The sequence below is a fragment of the Nerophis ophidion genome, linkage group LG12 (assembly GCF_033978795.1).
Source record: "Nerophis ophidion isolate RoL-2023_Sa linkage group LG12, RoL_Noph_v1.0, whole genome shotgun sequence".
NCBI classification, from domain to species: Eukaryota; Metazoa; Chordata; class Actinopteri; order Syngnathiformes; family Syngnathidae; genus Nerophis; species Nerophis ophidion.
In genome coordinates this window covers 52,534,045-52,553,761 of record NC_084622.1, presented here as the reverse complement: position 1 = coordinate 52,553,761, position 19,717 = coordinate 52,534,045, and the positions used below count along the sequence as shown (strand labels likewise).

At 38.7% G+C, this 19,717-nt stretch overlaps 1 protein-coding gene across 2 annotated transcripts; it reads right to left on the bottom strand.

Annotated features, from left to right (window-relative positions):
* Nucleotides 1–2,469: 2,469 nt before the first annotated feature.
* LOC133563546 (enhancer of mRNA-decapping protein 3-like) lies at nt 2,470–17,880 on the bottom strand. 2 transcript variants are annotated; one of them, XM_061917717.1, is made up of 8 exons: nt 17,708–17,880; nt 12,006–12,171; nt 11,713–11,930; nt 11,293–11,637; nt 9,351–9,504; nt 7,320–7,537; nt 4,300–4,440; nt 3,409–3,552 (listed from the first exon to the last, which is right to left on the bottom strand). In XM_061917717.1, coding segments are annotated over exons 2-8 (1,242 nt in total). In that variant the 5' UTR covers nt 12,170–12,171; nt 17,708–17,880; the 3' UTR covers nt 3,409–3,550. The 2 variants fall into 2 exon arrangements, with proteins under 2 accessions (XP_061773700.1, XP_061773701.1); XM_061917716.1 differs by lacking the exon at nt 4,300–4,440 and having other exon boundaries at nt 2,470–3,552; nt 17,708–17,876.
* Nucleotides 17,881–19,717: the final 1,837 nt, after the last annotated feature.

Genomic DNA, 19,717 nt, shown 5'->3' with positions numbered 1-19,717 from the left:
CTATAGATAAATATAATAAAACATTATTTTATTGAAATACCCCCAAAATGAACCAGTGTTCAATGCAGACATTCTCCAACCAGATAACTTGCTGTTAATGTTAGAGCACCAGACAAAAAAATAGTTTGACTGACGTTTGATTTTAATGCAAGTTCACAAATGCAGATCAACAGCATTATGTATAAAGATGTTTAGCAATGATGTCATACACATGCTATCCTTGTGAATAGATGCCCAATTCAGTGTTTAGATAAACAAAAAAGGTAATTAATGTCAATCTGTAGATTAAAAAAAAAAAACCTTGAATAATACAATACTTTCTCTAATGACAATCTCTCTTGGAGCACAAATCCCCACTGAAGATGTTACTCAGTGTAAACCAGGGGTCAGCAACCTTTTTGAAAGCAAGACCTACTTCTTGGGTACTGATTCATGCGAAGGGCTACCAGTTTGATACACACTTAAATAAATTGCCAGAAATAGCCAATTTGCTCTATTTATCTTTAATAAATAAATTTACATATATATATATATATATATATATATATATATATATATATATATATATATATATAAAAATGGGTATTTCTGTCCGTACATTCTCTCGTACAAGTTTTTTTGTAAAGAATAAATGATGAAAAAAAACACTTAATTGAACGGTTCAAAAGACGAGAAAACACGGAAAAAATGAAAATAACATTTTGAAACATAGTTTATCTTCAATTTCGACTCTTTAAAATTCAAAATTTAACTGAAAAAAAATGAAGAGAATAACTAGCTAATTTGAATCTTTTTGAGAAAAATTAAATTCCTTGCCCTTATGTGGGCCTACCGAGGATGTCGTAGTGGTTTGTGTTGTGGTTTGTGCAGCCCTTTGAGACACTAGTGATTTAGGGCTATATAAGTAAACATTGATTGATTGAACATCATTAGTAATTTTCCTGATTAAGATTGTTTTAGAATTTTGATGACATTTTTTAAATAGGTTAAAATCCAATCTTCACTTTGATAGTATATATAACAAATTGGACCAAGTTATATTTCTAACCAAGACAAATAATTATTTCTTCTAGATTTTTCAGAACAAAAATTTTAAAAGAAAATCAAAAGACTTTGAAATAAGATTTAAATTTGATTCTACAGATTTTCTACATTTGCCAGAATTTTTAGGGGGAATTTTAATCATAATAAGTTTGAAGAAATATTTCATAAATATTCATTGTCGAAAAAACAGAAGCTAAAATGAAGAATTAAATAAAAATGTATTTATTATTCTTTACAATAAAAAAAATACTTGAACTTTGATTGAAATTGTCGGGAAAGAAGAGGAAGGAATTTAAAAGGTAAAAAGGTATATGTGTTTATCCATCCATCCATTTTCTACCGCTTATTCCCTTTTGGTGTCGCGGGGGGCGCTGGCGCCTATCTCAGCTACAATCGGACGGAAGGCGGGGTACACCCTGGACAAGTCGCCGCCTCAGTTTAAAAATCCTAAAATCATTTTTAAGGTTGTATTTGTCCTCTGAAATTGTCTTTCTGAAAGTTATAAGAAGCAAAGTAAAAAAATAAATGAATGTATTTAAACAAGTGAAGACCAAGTCTTTAAAATATTTTCTTGCATTTTCAAATTCTATTTGAGTTTTATTTCTCTTAGAATTAAAAATGTCAAGCAAAGCGAGACCAGCTTGCAAGCAAACAAATAAAATTTAAAAAATAGAGGCAGCTCACTGGTAAGTGCTGCTATTAGAGCTATTTTTAGAACAGGCCAGCAGGCGACCTCGCCTTGGTGACCCCTGCAGTAAAACATGTAAACATTACTAGTCAGCTTCACCTCTGACCACCAAACCATTGGTGTTCAATAACAATTAACACAATGGGGAAATAGTCCATGACAGCTAAAGGTAATGCCACTCACAAAGAGTCATCATCATTAACACCAAGTGACGTGTCTAAGGCAGACTTGTTTAAAAATATCTAACACAACCCACCGGTGGAATGTTAAATAAACACTTATGACGCAACCACTTGCATTACTTCTCCTGTTACACTTAAGTCCATGTATGGGAAAACAAAACTCCTGTTATTACCTAAATGAAAGTAAAAACTAAATTGTGGAAGTGTTAGTGTTAGCTGAAAATGTATTTAAACAAAGTCAGTCCTGGACAACTAACAACGGCCCCATAAAAGATGGACATAGTTCTATATAACCTCCAACAAGGCAGCACTAGTAGTTATGTTGTTTTACACTTGACTCCTATTTCACAATATGGACTCTGGCTTCAGAGTGAAATAATCTCTCCCGCCACAGGGAGGCGATGACGTCTCCATTATTGTGTACTAAAGTCTAAACTTCAAAAGTAAAACAACCTTGGTAATTGCTAGAGCAAAAACAATGCAACTCAGCTTCTGAACATATGATATTCAATAAAATAAATCCCAACTGGTTATGTAGAAACTTCAAAACACACCTTTGTGAGATTTAACTATTTAATGACAAACTGCCAGTGTTCGACATGTTGGAATGCATTTAAAAAAAAAAAAAAGTGAATCAACTGGAAAATAAACAGTCACGGCTTTTCAACTTATACTTTCTTCCCCACTTTCTGTTTTTCCCTGTCAGGCAGCGCCACAGTGACTCAATGGCACTCATTATTTTAAAAATCTGAAGAGAAATGAAAAAAGCAAGAGTTTATGCACACTGAAGCCCTTTACAGTCTAACGCACCAACAAAAACTGCTCTTCTGTGGTCATGTATTTAGAGTTGTAGGATCATTATACACCATTAGCTGCCTTAGTTTTTGTTTGAATGAAATAACTGTTGTTTGATGGCGTTCATGTCACAACATTCAAGTCTGGGATTGTCCTACAATATTGAACGCTCCATTATATAAAGTCCTTCAGGTTGTACTTTTAAATAACCTCTTTATCCAAATACTATGTAGATACAATACTAGCATTATCTCCATCATTACTGCAGCTTATAACGGTGTTATCAAAGAAGAATCCCCTTGTGTGGTGTCCTCTTGCAATATAACGCAAGTAGCAGTGAAGAACTAACGCATTAAACCATGATCCTTTATAAAGTACGAAGGAGAGGTCTCATTCACGTGTTGAAATGTCAGTAACTTACTTTCCGGATCCACTGCCAAACACTTGAAGCTCAAAAAGAATGCTTTGACACAGCCCGGGACGGCAAAATGTTCACTCATCAATCCAATTATGCTGAGTGCAGAGGGATGACAAATTTGCACCCAAAAGGGGAATGGTAGTTGATTCCCACTTCCTGAAAGACCTGACGGGGGATACCTATGTCACACAGGTAGACACTGCCGGCCCCCTCCCCTAAGGGAAGGGGCAGGCACAGGGAGAGGGACCACTTGGCCTCCACTGCCTGTCCTTGTCCGCTAACAGGAGGATCTAAGCTGAGAACTGGTGCACGGTTCTGGTTAGCCCAATCGGCAGCGGCTCTGTACCAAGGCTGATCCATCAGGAATGTGTTCTCGTGGCAGTCAAGGCAGTCGATGATTAGATCCACCGGCGTGTCCGGCAGCTCTGCAGTCATAAAAGTACATATTGTTAACTACAGATTGGTCTATTGGCCATCCAAGCAAATGATTAATCATGGTGGTCATTTGTGTGCACAGGAGTGTTGTCCCCATACCAATATTTTGGTACCGGTACCAAAATTATTTCTGTACTTTTCTAAATAAAGGGGACCACAAAAAATTGCATTATTGGCTTTATTTTAACAAAAAATCTTAGGGTACATTAAACATGTTTCTTATTGCAAGTTTGTCCGTAAATAAAATAGTGAAGATACTAAACAACTTGTCCTTTAGTAGTAAGTAAACAAACAAAGGCTTCTAATTTAGTCTGCTGACATATGCAGTAACATATTGTGTCATTTATCATTGGATTATTTTGTCAACAATATTAAGGACAAGTGGTAGAAAATGAATGATTAATCTACTATAAAAGTTTGATCATATTACACCTATACTGGCTCACCTGCACTGGCTTCCTGTGCACTTAAGATGTGACTTTAAGCTTTTACTATTTAGGTATATCTTGCTGATTGTATTGTACCATATGTCCCGGCAAGAAATATGCCTTCAAAGAACTCTGGCTTATTAGTGATTCGCAGAGCCCAAAACAAGTCTGTGGGCTATAGAGCGTTTTCTATTGGGGCTCCAGTACTCTGGAATGTTCTAGCAGTAACAGTTAGAGATGCTACCTCAGTAGAAGCATTTAAGTCCCATCTTAAAACTCATTCGTATACTCTAACCTTTAAATACCCACATTTGCGGTCCTCTCCAAAGTTTCTCATAGTCAATCTCGACATCCCACTGGGTTGTGAGTTTTTCCTTGCCCTTATGTGGGTGCTGTTCCGCGGATGTCTTTGTGGCTTGTGCAGCCCTTTGAGACACTTGTGATTTAGGCCTATTAAAATAAACATTGATTGATTAATACTTGTTCATTTGCTGTTAATATATGATTACGTTTTCTTTCAACATGTTCTATCTACACTTCTGTTAAAATGTAATAATTACTCATTCTTCTCTTCTTTGATACTTGACAGTAGTTTTAGATGATACCACAAATTTGGGTATCGATCCGATACCAAGTCATTACAGGACCATACATTGGTCATGTTCAAAGTCCTCGTGTGTCCAGGGATATATTTCCTGAGTTTATAAACATAATACGGATTTAAAAAACCGAAAGAAGACGACGTAATGCCAAAAAATATCAACGTAATCATAGTAGTATCAACTAGATAGTGATGTAGGTAGGGATGTTTCCCTCTTACACACATGTAAGTGGGATGTGTGTTACGGCTATTAGGTTTTTTTTTTTTTGGCCTCAGTCTGGACCCCCTCTCCAGGGGGAAAATTTTTTTTTCTCACCCCCCTCATTGTTTACCTGTTTCTCAACTTTTTTGTAAGTGGCGCCGGAAGTTGGCAGACCCGTCAGCGATCCTGTTCTGTCTCCCTGTAATGTCTGATCCAGTTCCGTCTCCCTGTAATGTTTGATCCTGTTCCGTCTCCCTGTAATGTTTGATCCTGTTCCGTCTCCCTGTAATGTTTGATCCTGTTCCGTCTCCCTGTAATGTTTGATCCTGTTCCGTCTCCCTGTAATGTTTGATCCTGTTCCGGCTCCCTGTAATGTTTGATCCTGTTCCGGCTCCCTGTAATGTTTGATCCTGTTCCGGCTCCCTGTAATTTTTAATCCTGTTCCGTCTCCCTGTAATGTTTGATCCTGTTCTGTCTCCCTGTATTGTTTGATCCTGTTCTGTCTCCCTGTAATGTTTGATCCTGTTCTGGCTCCCTGTAATTTTTGATCCTGTTCTGGCTCCCTGTAATGTTTGATCCTGTTCTGGCTCCCTGTAATGTTTGATCCTGTTCTGTCTCCCTGTATTGTTTGAACCAGTTCTGTATCCCTCTATTGTTTGATCCAGTTCTGTCTCCCTGTATTGTTTGATCCTGTTCTGTCTCCCTGTATTGTTTGATCCTGTTCTGTCTCCCTGTATTGTTTGATCCTGTTCTGTCTCCCTGTATTGTTTGATCCAGTTCTGTCTCCCTGTAATGTTTGATCCTGTTCTGTCTCCCTGTATTGTTTGATCCTGTTCTGTCTCCCTGTAATGTTTCATCCTGTTCTGTCTCCCTGTAATGTTTGATCCTGTTCTGTTTCCCTGTAATGTTTGATCCTGTTCTGGCTCCCTGTAATTTTTAATCCTGTTCTGTCCCCCTGTAATGTTTGATCCTGTTCTGTCCCCCTGTAATGTTTGATCCTGTTCTGTCTCCCTGTAATGTTTGATCCTGTTCTGTCTCCCTGTGTTGTTTGATCCAGTTCTGTCTCCCTGTGTTGTTTGATCCAGTTCTGTCTCCCTGTATTGCTTGATCCTGTTCGGTCTCCCTGTAATGTTCGATCCTGTTCTGTCTCCCTGTAATGTTTGATCCTGTTCTGTCTCCCTGTAATGTTTGATCCTGTTCTGTCTCCCTGTAATGTTTGATCCAGTTCTGTATCCCTGTAATGTTTGATCCAGTTCTGTATCCCTCTATTGTTTGATCCAGTTCTGTCTCCCTGTATTGTTTGATCCAGTTCTGTCTCCCTGTATTGTTTGATCCTGTTCTGTCTCCCTGTATTGTTTGATCCAGTTCTGTCTCCCTGTATTGTTTGATCCAGTTCTGTCTCCCTGTATTGTTTGATCCTGTTCTGTCTCCCTGTATTGTTTGATCCTGTTCTGTCTCCCTGTAATGTTTGATCCGGTTCTGTCTCCCTGTATTGTTTGATCCTGTTCTGTCTCCCTGTATTGTTTGATCCTGTTCTGTCTCCCTGTAATGTTTGATCCTGTTCTGTTTCCCTGTAATGTTTGTCTGACCTAAAATGGGATTGTGCTGAACATTTTTTTTCTCTCAGAGATTAATTAGGTATTAATGATTCTGATAACATACATTCCTGTACTTGGTATCATTATAATGGCTGTTAGCTATAGATCCACCAATGGGGTTTGTTTACATTTTGATGCCGGTGAGCTACAGTGTAAAGTGAAGCACGTTTAGCTATTCCTCGTCCTGCAGGGATGATACTTGAAAGAAAATTACTTTGTCACCATGGAGGCAAGCATTAGTGATTTAGAAGTAGCTAAAACACTGTAGACTGAGGCTAAACTTTAGCCGCTAGCGAGCTATCCATGTCTTAAAGCACCTCTTACTGAGGGTGTTTTAGTGTTATAACTTCACCTCTATCTTTAATTTCTATGCCAAAAGGCGTCCATTTTCTCTTTCCTGTCTACACACTGTCTGCTTGTAAGTAATCCGTGATTGTGCGCTGCCGATCATGCTCTTCTGTTCGTAAACCAGCAATGATACGACGTGAAGACGACGACGGGTACTTTTGAGAGGCGGTATAGTACAGATCATGATTCATTAGTCTCACGGTACTATACTAGTACCCTCTCAGTGGCCTAGTGGTTAGAGTGTCCGCCCTGATATGGGTAGGAAGTGAGTTCAAACCCCGGCCGAGTCATACCAAAGACTATAAAAATGGGAGCCATTACCTCCCTGCTTTGCACTCAGCATCAAGGGTTGGAATTGGGGGTTAAATCACCATAAATGATTCCCAGGGGCGGCGCCGCTGCTGCCCACTGCTCTCCTCACCTCCCAGGGGGTGATCAAGGGGATGGGTCAAATGCAGAGGAGAAATTTGACCACACCTAGTGTGTGACTATCATTGGTACTTTAACTTATACCATACAACCTTAGTGCACAGTGACGTAATATTTACAATCAAGTACATACGACTAGCACTCTGCTTACCTTTGATATTTGACACTTGTTTCCCCCCAGTCTTATTGAAGAGTGTGAGCTCGCAGGTGACTGGGTCCACCATCTTGACAAAGTTAGGAAGGAACAGGACGACCTCGACTTCGTGGTTTGCCAGGTGACGACCACAGCTGATGCCCTGAGCGCCCTGAACGTGTGGCCCACACAGCAGTGCCACTGTGGGACGCTGGTGTAAATTCTTTGGGGTGAACCTGGAAGAACCGAAAGAGAAATTTAGACGGCTTGTGTCACGTCACAACCAACTTAATTAAAGAACAGTTTTAAAACGATCTAAAGCTGTTAACCACACCACGGAATATTTTTGAAATCCTGCCTACATTTGAAGGTCTACAATAGTAGTCGCCAACCTTTTTTCTTCAAGGAGCTAATTTTACAAAACAAAAATGGCCGGGAGCTAGGGCTGCAAAGGGGTGGGAAGTTTGGAAATATTGACCATTTTTGAATTATTCAAAGTTGGACAGCGTCCATGGGAATTAATGGGAGTAGATGGGAATTAATGGGGAATTACAATAATTATATATTATTGGGCACTTGTCTATATGCTGCTGCATCTTTGTGCCATTTTTTGACGTATCTCTTTGCACACTTTTTGCAAATGTACACAGCCTTTCCGCCTACATTGGTTGGGGTGAAATGTCTCCACACATCAGACGGTGTACGTGGCATTATTTATTTATTCTTGTCAAACACTAATGCAATGCCACACACAGATATAGTCAGCTAAACAACTGGAATAGTCTTAAAGAATATTTGACTGATGGACAAATGAATAAAAATAGGCTAGATGAATAAATGAACACTAAATCAGCATGCTAAACCAAACTATAAGCTAAGTTCTTGTATTCTAGCAGAACAGAAGGCAGAGTAAACTACACCTTTTGATTTAGTATTTGCTAGTTGAACTTTATAGATCACAAAAAAGGTAAATTCGAATCACTAACATTGTTAGCATAAATGAATGGGATTTTAACATAGAGAAAATTAGCATCGCGGCTATATTTACCTCAGTAATATCATCAAAACTTACCTGACTGGATGAAGTCCTTGGGCTCAAATACTAGTGTGGCCTCAATAGCCCTGCTGTAGTGTGTAGCATGCTGGCAATTATCTGCACATGTCATGGAGGAATGCACAGAAAGGGGTTGAAATTCTACTGAATTTGGATTAAAATCAGGTTATTTTAACTAATAATCATGCTGTAAGATCTAGCATGTTGAAAATCAATGCTTATTCCTATTAATTCCAATTAGTTCTTGTTAATTCCCATGGAAAGTTTCCAACTTTGAATACTCCCAGAATTTTGCAACCCTACCAGGAGCTACTCAATTTTTTATCATTTATTTTCTTTGCTTATTTTAACCAAAACAAAAAGGTAATAGGCTTGTTTTGCAAGACCATTAACAAAACGTTAGTATCGACAACTTATATTTTCAACTAAAATATCTTTTTTTTTGACCAAAAAAAGGATTTTGTGTTTTATTTCTATGACTGGCAACATTTAAATTGTACTTTACTTAGGAAGCATATTTCTACTCAACAGTGGGGTCATTGTCTTTATGCTGTTTTCAGGTAATGGGCTATTGAATATGTCCTAATTGAACAGTTATACAAATACAAGGAGTTTAAAGGAGTCATATTATGATATTTCTGTCTATATTTAAAGCACTTTCTTGTAGTCTACACAACATGTAATGGTGGTTCTTTGGTCAACATTTTGAATAGGTTATGTTTTACAGACCATCTTCAAACTGCGTTATGACCGTCTCTTCAGGATGACCGTTTTGTCGGCGGTCTTATTTACGTGGCTCATTTTTGAAAGCGTCTTCTCCCCGTCATCTTTGTTGTAGTAAAATAAAAGCTTAATTTAGAAAACTATCGAAATAATTTTAGTACCGGTACCCAAATATTGGTAGAGGGACAACACTAGTACGTATAGTTTGTAACCCTGACAAATCAGTGGTGGGAATGGATCGTGTTCTCCCAGTCAAATAGAAGTTTGCCTACCTGTTTGGCCCACCAAGCAATGTGAGGGCCATCTGACTAGCACACACTCCAGTCATTTCAAGTCGCCGCTCCAACGTGAGGCCATGACGCTCCGCGACTAACAGCAGACGCTTGTGCAGATCGTATGATATACTGGGTACCACAAGTCCAGAGTCTGTTCGGAACAGAAGAAACAACATAAATCAATAACTATTTTATTAGTCTTACTAAAATTTCACTTTTCTTATTATCCAAATTTTTGACGCTGTTTCTTCCTCTTCTTTGACATTGCACATGAAACAATTTTAACTTATTTGATCATCGATATTGTATTATTTTTCAACACCTTGCTATATTTTTTCAACACAGGAAGTCAACAGACTTTAATGACACAAAGTAAGCAAATTGAATATTGCAGACATTAATAACATGTCAAGTGTAAGAATGTGCCTAACACTGTCAATCATATTTGGTGAAAAGTATGTGACCGGCCCCAGCCAATGAATGCCCCTCAAAGCCAATCACATTTGACAGATGCCTCATTTACATTTGGTCACTCGACTGACACTTTGGGGCTAATAAACTTTTTTTTTGAGTATCTCAAGTATAATCACTGGAGCACGGGGCTAAACATGTTTCACACAGTAAGAGCAAGCCAGGAGCAGACATGCTAATTGCTAAGCCAGCTTGAAACAACACAAATAAGTGCTTCAAGAAGTCGAGACTTTCATTTTAATGTTTACAATTTCAGGATATAATTCCTTACACGCAGGAGGACTTAAAGGGCAAACCCCAAATTATTTAAATGAGTCATAGATAGTAGTTTTACTTTGGTTTAGGTAGGTCGACAATAGCGATGTAACAATATTAGGGTTTCATGTCAGGGTTACTGTCACAAAAATCATTCCATTTGTCATTATTATCGCTGTATGTTGAATGTGTTCAAAAAGTACTTAAACACACTGAAGTGGTTTGACCAGATCATTTTTTAAATCACTTAAATACGCCAATTGTTAGAAAGCATACTATTCTGCAGATTTTGTGTTTTTTATGCTTCACTGATAAGTGTTCTGGCGAGCGTTGTGGCGTCCTACTCCGTTCAGCAGTCTTTGAACGCATTGTAAAAACACGTCTGCGTAATATAATTTTGATTTAAAACGCTAAAACTAACAGTTGAGTTTTGCCACCGTTATTTCTTAAACCGTTTGTCGTTATATCCATAGTGTACAGTCCTATTGACTTTCATATAGTCATACAAATAATAATTAGTAATAAACGAAATAAAAACTATTTTAAATATTGTGTTGATATTGTTCCATTGTTAACTGCACTTGATGTAAGTACAGAATATTCAAAAATTCATAGTTAATAATAGATTTTATTCATAAAAAGCATTTTACATTGAGCAAACAACCTCAAAATGCTACAGTGTATTAAAAAATAATAATAATAAAAATAAAATTAAAACTAGAACAGCCTAATAGCTATAACTAGTATGCATATATCTATAAAAAGGCTTTTTTTTTTAAAAGAAGGGGTTTTAAGCCTTTTTTAAAAGCATCCACAGTCTGTGGTGAGCCTCAGGCGGTCAGGGAGACCGTTCCACCGGCTGGGAGCGGGGCGGCAGAAAGCCCGGTCTCCCAAAGTTAAAACATGTGATCGATAACAGCAAATTTCACTCATGGAAGATCAGTATTGGAATCAGCAGCATAAAACCCTGATCGGAACATCCTTAGTAAAATATATGGTGTAAATGAAAGCTCACTAAAATAAACAAACAGGTGGTAAAATTAAATAAGCTCTGCTTCTGTTGAAATAACACCGTAAAGTTTCTTAATGTAACTAAAGTCTGAATACAATAGGAAAGGTAGATATAAGTTTATTACATTATGGTATCTATCTACATACCTCAAATATATGTAGAGTGCTAAAAGTCATTTTTGTCATGGGGAAAAGAACGTACCAGTGCAGTATTCTTTGGCCCCTGGCTGTGGTACAGTGATCTGTCTGTACACTACAGGTTTGCCCTCCAGAATGTTCTCATCATGGCGGTACCGTGAGGGCGTTTGCTCTTGAGGCGTCCCACGCGATCTCGCCCCGTTGCGACGCTCTGACGTGTCGATCTCTGAAAAAACTGCCGCTTTGTCGAAAAGGGCCAAGTTTCCTTCAAAATCAAAGTCTGTGTCCAGGCCGTCGTCTATCCCGTCGCCAAAACACTCGTCGTCCCTTTGCTTCATCTGACTGCTACCGTTCTTCACTCCGTTCTTCTTTGGGGTGACTTGGTTCGCGCCTCGACTGCTGGATGACCCTGAAAAAGTGAACGCATAAGGCTAATGTTAGTACTTCACAATGACACACTTTACTACTGATTGTCCAAACTTACAGGAGTTGTGTCTTCGTCTAAAGCCCTTGGGGACCTCCAGGTGGCGGTCTCCATAGCTTTTGGCAAAGCTTTGTGGAGAATTCCCCGTATCTACAGTTCGAAGGTCACCTTTTGGAACTGCAACTGGATTACTTTTTGAATTAGTGGACACTGATGAGCTGGTCTGGGCATTTCCATTTCTGATATCCAAGATTTTTAAGTCCTTAATGTCAATGGCACTGTAAGGGAAATGTGGCAAATAGTATCTCATTTAGTCCCGACTAAAACAGTTCAAAGGTGAGGCCAGGCTGTACCTGAATGTAACTTCTGGAACAGGACACTTGACTCCATTGTGAAAAGGTTGTCTGAGGGATATTGTTTGGCAGGACTGGTCCACTGACGACACCTCTCCCTGATAAACTCCCAATGTTGGGCCACAGTTTATTGACACCAAACTACCCAGCCAATCTGCAGCCATGCCTGTAAACATTGACAAACTATTGTCAGAATTGCACGGAGGACAATGAAACCGTGCGTTGGGCAGCACTTTGCTCGGTCAACGTCAAGAAGTCTCGATTTTCTTTCTCATGTTTACAAATTCAGGATATAATTCCTTACCCAGTCTAACTTCATCCTATCTTGCTGATTGTACTGTAACATATGTCCCGGCAAGAAATCTGCATTCAAAGAACTCCAGCTTATTACTGATTCCCAGGGCCCAAAAAAAGTCTGCGGGCTATAGAGCTTTTCTATACTCTGGAATGCCCTCGCAGTAACAGTTAGAGATGCTACCTGAGTAGCAGCATTTAAGTCTCATCTTAAAACTCATTTGTATACTCGAGCCTTTAAATACCGCCCACTTTTAGACCAGTTGATCTGCGTGTCTTTTCTGCTCTGCCTCCCTCTCCTTCGTGGAGGGGGGGGGGGGAGGGGAACAGGTTCGGTGGCCACGGATGTCCAAAGTCGGGACTGTGCATCGGTTGGGGACCACTATGCACTGGACTCTCACACTATTATGTTAGATCCACTATGGACTGACCTCTCACACTATCATGTTAGATCCACTATGGACTGGACTCTCACTATTATGTTAGATCCACTACGGACTTGACTCTCACTATTATGTTAGATCCATCATGGATTGGACTCTCACACTATTATGTTAGATCCACTATGCACTGGACTCTCACACTATTATTTTAGATACACTATGGATTGGACTCTCACTATTATGTTAGATCCACTATGGACTGGACTCTCACACTATTATGTTAGATCCACTATGGACTGGACTCTCACTATTATGTTAGATCCACTATGGACTGGACTCTCACACTATTATTTTAGATACACTATGGATTGGACTCTCACTATTATGTTAGATCCACTATGGACTGAACTCTCACACTATTATGTTAGATCCACTATGGACTGGACTCTCACTATTATGTTAGATCCACTACGGACTGGACTCTCACACTACTATGTTAGCTCCACTACGAACTGGACTCTCACAATATTATGTTAGATCCACTATGGACTGGACTCTCACACTATTATGTTAGATCCACTATGGACTGGACTCTCACACTATTATGTTAGATCCACTATGAACTGGACTCTCACAATATTATGTTAGATCCACTATGGACTGGATTCTCACACTATTATGTTAGATCCACTATGGACTGGACTCTCACAATATTATGTTAGATCCACTATGGACTGGACTCTCACACTATTATGTTAGATCCACTATGGACTGGACTTTCACACTATTAATTTAGATCCACTACGAACTGGACTCTCACAATATTATGTTAGATCCACTATGGACTGGACTCTCACACTATTATGTTAGATCCACTATGGACTGGACTCTCACAATATTATGTTAGATCCACTATGGACTGGACTCTCACAATATTATGTTAGATCCACTATGGACTGGACTCTCACAATATTATGTTAGATCCACTATGGACTGGACTGTCACATTATGTTGGATCCACTATGGGCTGGACTCTCACTATTATGTTAGATCCACTATGGACTGGACTCTCACACTATTATGTCAGCTCCATATGGACTGGACTCTCACACTATTATGTTAGATCCACTATGGACTGGACTCTCACACTATTATGTTAGATCCACTATGGACTGGACTCTCACACTATTATGTTAGATCCACTATGGACTGGACTCTTACACTATTATGTTAGATCCACTATGGACTGGACTCTTACACTATTATGTTAGATCCACTATGGACTGGACTCTTACACTATTATGTTAGATCCACTATGGACTGGACTCTCACACTATTATGTTAGATCCACTATGGACTGGACTCTCACACTATTATGTTAGATCCACTATGGACTGGACTCTCATACTATTATGTTAGATCCACTATGGACTGGACTCTCATACTATTATGTTAGATCCACTATGGACTGGACTCTTACACTATTATGTTAGATCCACTATGGACTGGACTCTCACACTATTATGTTAGATCCACTATGGACTGGACTCTTACACTATTATGTTAGATCCACTATGGACTGGACTCTCATACTATTATGCTACAAAGAACGTACCAGAGCAGTATTCTGATAGTAGTTTTACTTTTGTTTAGGCATCGTCGAAAATAGCAATGTAACAATAATAAGGTTTCATTTCAGGGTTACTGTCACCAAGGTCATCACAGTTATTATTATCGCTGTATGTTGAATGTGTTCAAAAAGTACTTAAATCACTTAAATACACCAACTGCGAGCAAGCATACTATTTTGCATATTTTGTGTTTCTTATGCCTCACTGGTAAGAGTTCGGGCGAGTGTTGTGGTGTCCTACTCTTTTTAAACGCACCGTAAAAACACCTCTGTGTAATAAAACTTTGATTTAAAACGCGAAAACTAACAGTTGAGATTTTTGGCGCGGTTATTTCTTAAACAGTTTGTCGTCATATCTCTAGCGTACAGTACAATTGACTTTTATGTAATCATACAATCCTAGAGAGGATGAATAGATGGATGGATGCTTCACTGATAAGAGTTTTGGCGAGCGTTGTGGCGTCCTACTCTGTTCAGCAGTATTTGAACGCACCGTAAAAACAACTCTGTAATATCATTTGGATTTAAAACGCTAAAACTAACAGTTGAGTTTTGCCGTGTTTTTTCTTAAACAGTTTTTCATTATATCTCTAGTGTGACTTTTATGTAATCATACATCCGTCCATTAAATTTGTACCGCTTTTCCCTTTTCAATTGTATGTACAAACCCCGTTTCCATATGAGTTGGGAAATTGTGTTAGATGTAAATATAAACAGAATACAATGATTTGCAAATCCTTTTCAACCCATATTCAGTTGAATATGCTACAAAGACAACATATTTGATGTTCAAACTCATAAACTTTTTTTTTTAATGCAAATAATCATTAACTTTAGAAGTTGATGCCAGCAACACGTGACAAAGAAATTAGGAAAGGTGGCAATAAATACTGATAAAGTTGAGGAATGCTCATCAAAGACTTATTTGGAACATCCCACAGGTGTGCAGGCTAATTGGGAACAGGTGGGTGCCATGATTGGCTATAAAAACAGCTTCCCAAAAAATGCTCAGTCTTTCACAAGAAAGGATAGGGCGAGGTACACCCCTTTGTCCACAACTGCGTGAGCAAATAGTCAAACAGTTTAAGAACAACCTTTCTCAAAGTGCAATTGCAAGAAATGTAGGGATTTCAACGTCTACGCTCCATAATATGATCAAAAGGTTCAGAGAATCTGGAGAAATCACTGCACGTAAGCGGCATGGCCGGAAACCAACATTGAATAACTGTGACCTTCCATCCATCAGACGGCACTGTATCAAAAACTGACATTAATCTCTAAAAGGATATCACCACATGGGCTCAGGAACACTTCATAAAACCACTGTCACTAAATAAAGTTCGTCGCTACATCTGTAAGTGCAAGTTAAAGCTCTACTATGCAAAGCGAAAGCCATTTATCAACAACATCCAGAAATGCCGCTGGCTTCTCTGGGCCCGAGGTCATCTGAGATGGACTGATGCAAAGTGGAAAAGTGTAAAATATTCATGTGGAAATATTCGACATGGTGTCATCCAGACCAAAGGGGAAGCGAACCATCCAGACTGTTATCAACGCAAAGTGTAAAAGCCAGCATTAGTGCCCAAGGCATGGGTAACTTACACATCTGTGAAGGCACCATTAATGCTGAAAGGTACATACAGGTTTTGGAACAACATATGTTGTCATCCAAGCAACGTTATCATGGACGCCCCTGCTTATTTCAGCAAGACAATGCCAAGCCACGTGTTACAACAGCGTGGTTTTGTAGTAGTGAAGTAAATTAGTGAATTATATTTATATAGCGCTTTTTCTCTAGTGACTCCAAGCGCTTGACTTAGTTTGAAACCCAATATCTAATTTTTACATTTAAACCAGTGTGGGTGGCGCTGGGAGCAGGTGGGTAAAGTGTCTTGCCCAAGGACACAACTGCAGTGACTAGGATGGCTGAAGCGGAGATCGAACCTGCAACCCTCAAATTGCTGGCACGGCCGCTCTACCAACCGAGCTATACCACCCGCACTCTTTTATATAGTAAAAGAGTGCGAGTACTTTCATGGCCCGCCTGCAGTCCAGACCTGTCTCCCATGGAAAATGTGTGGCGCATTATGAAGCGTAAAATACGACAGCGGAGATCCTGGACTGTTGAAGGACTGAAGCTTTACATAAAACAAGAATGGGAAAGAATTCCACTTTCAAAGCTTCAACAATTAGTTTCCTCAGTTCCCAAACATTTATTGAGTGTGGTTAAACGAAAAGGTGATGTAACACAGTGGTGAACATGCCCTTTCCTAATTACTTTGGCACGTGTTGCAGCCATGAAATTCTAAGTTATTTTTTGCAAAAAAAAATTTAGTTTATGAGTTTGAACATCAAATATGTTGTCTTTGTAGCGTATTCAACTGAATATGGGTTGAAAAGGATTTGCAAATCATTGTATTCTGTTTATATTTACATCTAACACAATTTCCCAACTCATATGGAAACAGGGTTTGTATAGAAGAAAAACTAACTAGTTTAGATATGTTGATATTGTTCCATTGTTAACAGCACTTGCTGTGAGTACAAAATATTGCAAAATGGTTCATTAAAACATGAGTAACATATAATGTAACATGTTGAAGGAATGTTACTAATTAAAACACGCAATGAGTAACATATAATGTAACATGTTGAAGGAATGTTACTAATTAAAACATGAGTAACATAATGTAACAAGTTGAACGAATGTTACTAATTAAAACATGAGTAACATATAATGTAACATGTTGAACAAATGTTACTAATTAAAACATGAGTAACATATAATGTAACATGTTGAACAAATGTTACTAATTAAAACATGAGTAACATATAATGTAACATGTTGAAGGAATGTTACTAATTAAAACATGAGTAACATAATGTAACATGTTGAAGAATTGGTAGTAATTAAAACATGAGAACATATAATGTAACATGTTGAATGAATGTTACTAATTAAAACATGAGTAACATATAATGTAACATGTTGAAGAATTGGTAGTAATTAAAACATGAGAAGATATAATGTAACATGTTGAAGGAATGTTACTAATTAAAATATGAGTAACATAATGGAACATGAAGGAATGTTATTAATTAAAACATGAGTAACATATAATGTAACATGTTGAAGGAATGTTATTAATTAAAACATGAGTAACATATAATGTAACATGTTGAAGGAATGTTAGTCATTAAAACATGAGTAACATATAATGTAACATGTTGAAGGAATGTTACTAATTAAAACATGAGTAACATATAATGTAACATGTTGAAGGAATGTTACTAAACTCCACATGTTGGCTAAGCCGCTAGCAGCTAATGTTAGCTCCAGCTATCAAGCTCAGTGCGGCGGAGAGTCCGCTATCGTCATGAACTAAACAACATACCTTGTTGGGAGCACCAAGAATTGTATTCGTATCACAAAAACACGGACTTAGGTTCTTAAAGTGTTAGCTTCCTCCGCTACTGCTTGAATGGCGTCTGGGGCGTCACTTCCGCTGTGTTGCCGACTCCTCTTCTTCTATTGCTTTAATGGCGGCTGGCGAGCAGCCTTCTAGTGCGCAATACCGCCACCTACTGACATGGAGTGTGGACCCATCGTTTTTTTATAAGTCGATGCAGCATTGGCTGCTGGGACGCGAGACAATGGGCCGCCATCTTGAAGTGGTGATGAGGAGCCGGTGAGCAGCCTAAACTGACAGTTAACAGGTAGCATCTTTGTTTTCTACCTGTCAACTGTCAGTTTAGCATCTTTGTTTTCTACCTGTCAACTGTCACTTTAGCATCTTTGTTTTCTACCTGTCAACTGTCACTTTAGCATCTTTGTTTTCTACCTGTCAACTGTCACTTTAGCATCTTTGTTTTCTACCTGTCAACTGTCAATTTAGCATCTTTGTTTTCTACCTGTCAACTGTAACTATAGCTTCTTTGTTTTCTACCTGTCAACTGTCAGTTTAGCATCTTTGTTTTCTACCTGTCAACAGTCAGTTTAGCATCTTTGTTTTCTACCTGTCAACTGTTACTTTAGCATCTTTGTTTTCTACCTGTCAAATGTCACTTTAGCATTTTTGTTTTCAACCTGTCAACTGTCACTTTAGCATCTTTGTTTTCTACCTGTCAACTGTCAGTTTAGCATCTTTGTTTTCTACCTGTCAACTGTCAGTTTAGCATCTTTGTTTTCTACCTGTCAACTGTCACTTTAGCATCTTTGTTTTCTACCTGTCAAATGTCACTTTAGCATCTTTGTTTTCAACCTGTCAACTGTCACTTTAGCATCTTTGTTTTCTACCTGTCAACTGTCAGTTTAGCATCTTTGTTTTCTACCTGTCAACTGTCAGTTTAGCATCTTTGTTTTCAACCTGTCAACTGTCACTTTAGCATCTTTGTTTTCTACCTGTCAAATGTCACTTTAGCATCTTTGTTTTCAACCTGTCAACTGTCACTTTAGCATCTTTGTTTTCTACCTGTCAACTGTCAGTTTAGCATCTTTGTTTTCTACCTGTCAACTGTCACTTTAGCATCTTTGTTTACAATTTTTTTTTCAAATTGTCACACTTCTATTATTATTCCATCCATCCATTTTCTACCGCTTATTCCCTTTTGGGGTCGCGGGGGCGCTGGCGCCTATCTCAGCTACAATCGGGTGGAAGGCAGGGTACACCCTGGACAAGTCGCCACCTCATCGCAGGGCCAACACAGATAGACAACATTCACACACTAGGGACCATTTAGTGTTGCCAATCAACCTATCCCCAGGTGCATGTCTTTGGAGGTGGGAGGGGCCTATCCCCAGCTGCATGTCTTTGGAGGTGGGAGGGGCCTATCCCCAGCTGCATGTCTTTGGAGGTGGGAGGAAGCCGGAGTACCCGGAGGGAACCCACGCATTCACAGGGAGAACATGCAAACTCCACACAGAAAGATCCCGAGCCTGGATTTGAACCCAGGGCTGCAGGAACTTCGTATTGTGAGGCAGACGCACAACCCCTCAGCCACCGTGAAGACCTCTATTATTATTATTTAGCTTTTTTAAAAAAACTTTTTATTTGACCCTTTTTAGCGTATTTCTTTTGCACTATCTTGTTTAGCTCAATCATTGTTTATGTTCTTGGTTTGTTTCTGTTTTGTGTTTTTGCTCAATGCTTTTTAACTTGTAAAACACTTTGGTTCAATTTAAAAATGGTTGTAAACGTGCTATATGAATAAAGTTGCCTTGCCTTGTCCTTATTCAGTGTTTGTAATAGTGAAGTGTATTGGAAGTGCTTCAGGTTGTTTACATGTCAATGTTTGCTGTTTGTGGGTTCAAGTCTGCAATTTAAAAACATGTAGTACATTAAAACCTCCCTAGATGGCGCCACCGCCCCAATGGCATCATGCATTGCGATGGATGCTGTCGGAGA

Bases quoted from the DNA above. Each gene is read 5' to 3' on its own strand.
- LOC133563546 (XM_061917716.1), bottom strand. From the start codon at position 12,169: ATGGCTGCAGATTGGCTGGGTAGTTTGGTGTCAATAAACTGTGGCCCA. The intron at 9,505-11,292 runs GTACGTTCTTTT...TGTTCCGAACAG, and splicing joins GGCCAAAGAATACTGCACTG to ACTCTGGACTTGTGGTACCC. The intron at 3,553-7,319 runs GTAAGCAGAGTG...TTATGACTGCAG, and splicing joins ACAAGTGTCAAATATCAAAG to AGCTGCCGGACACGCCGGTG.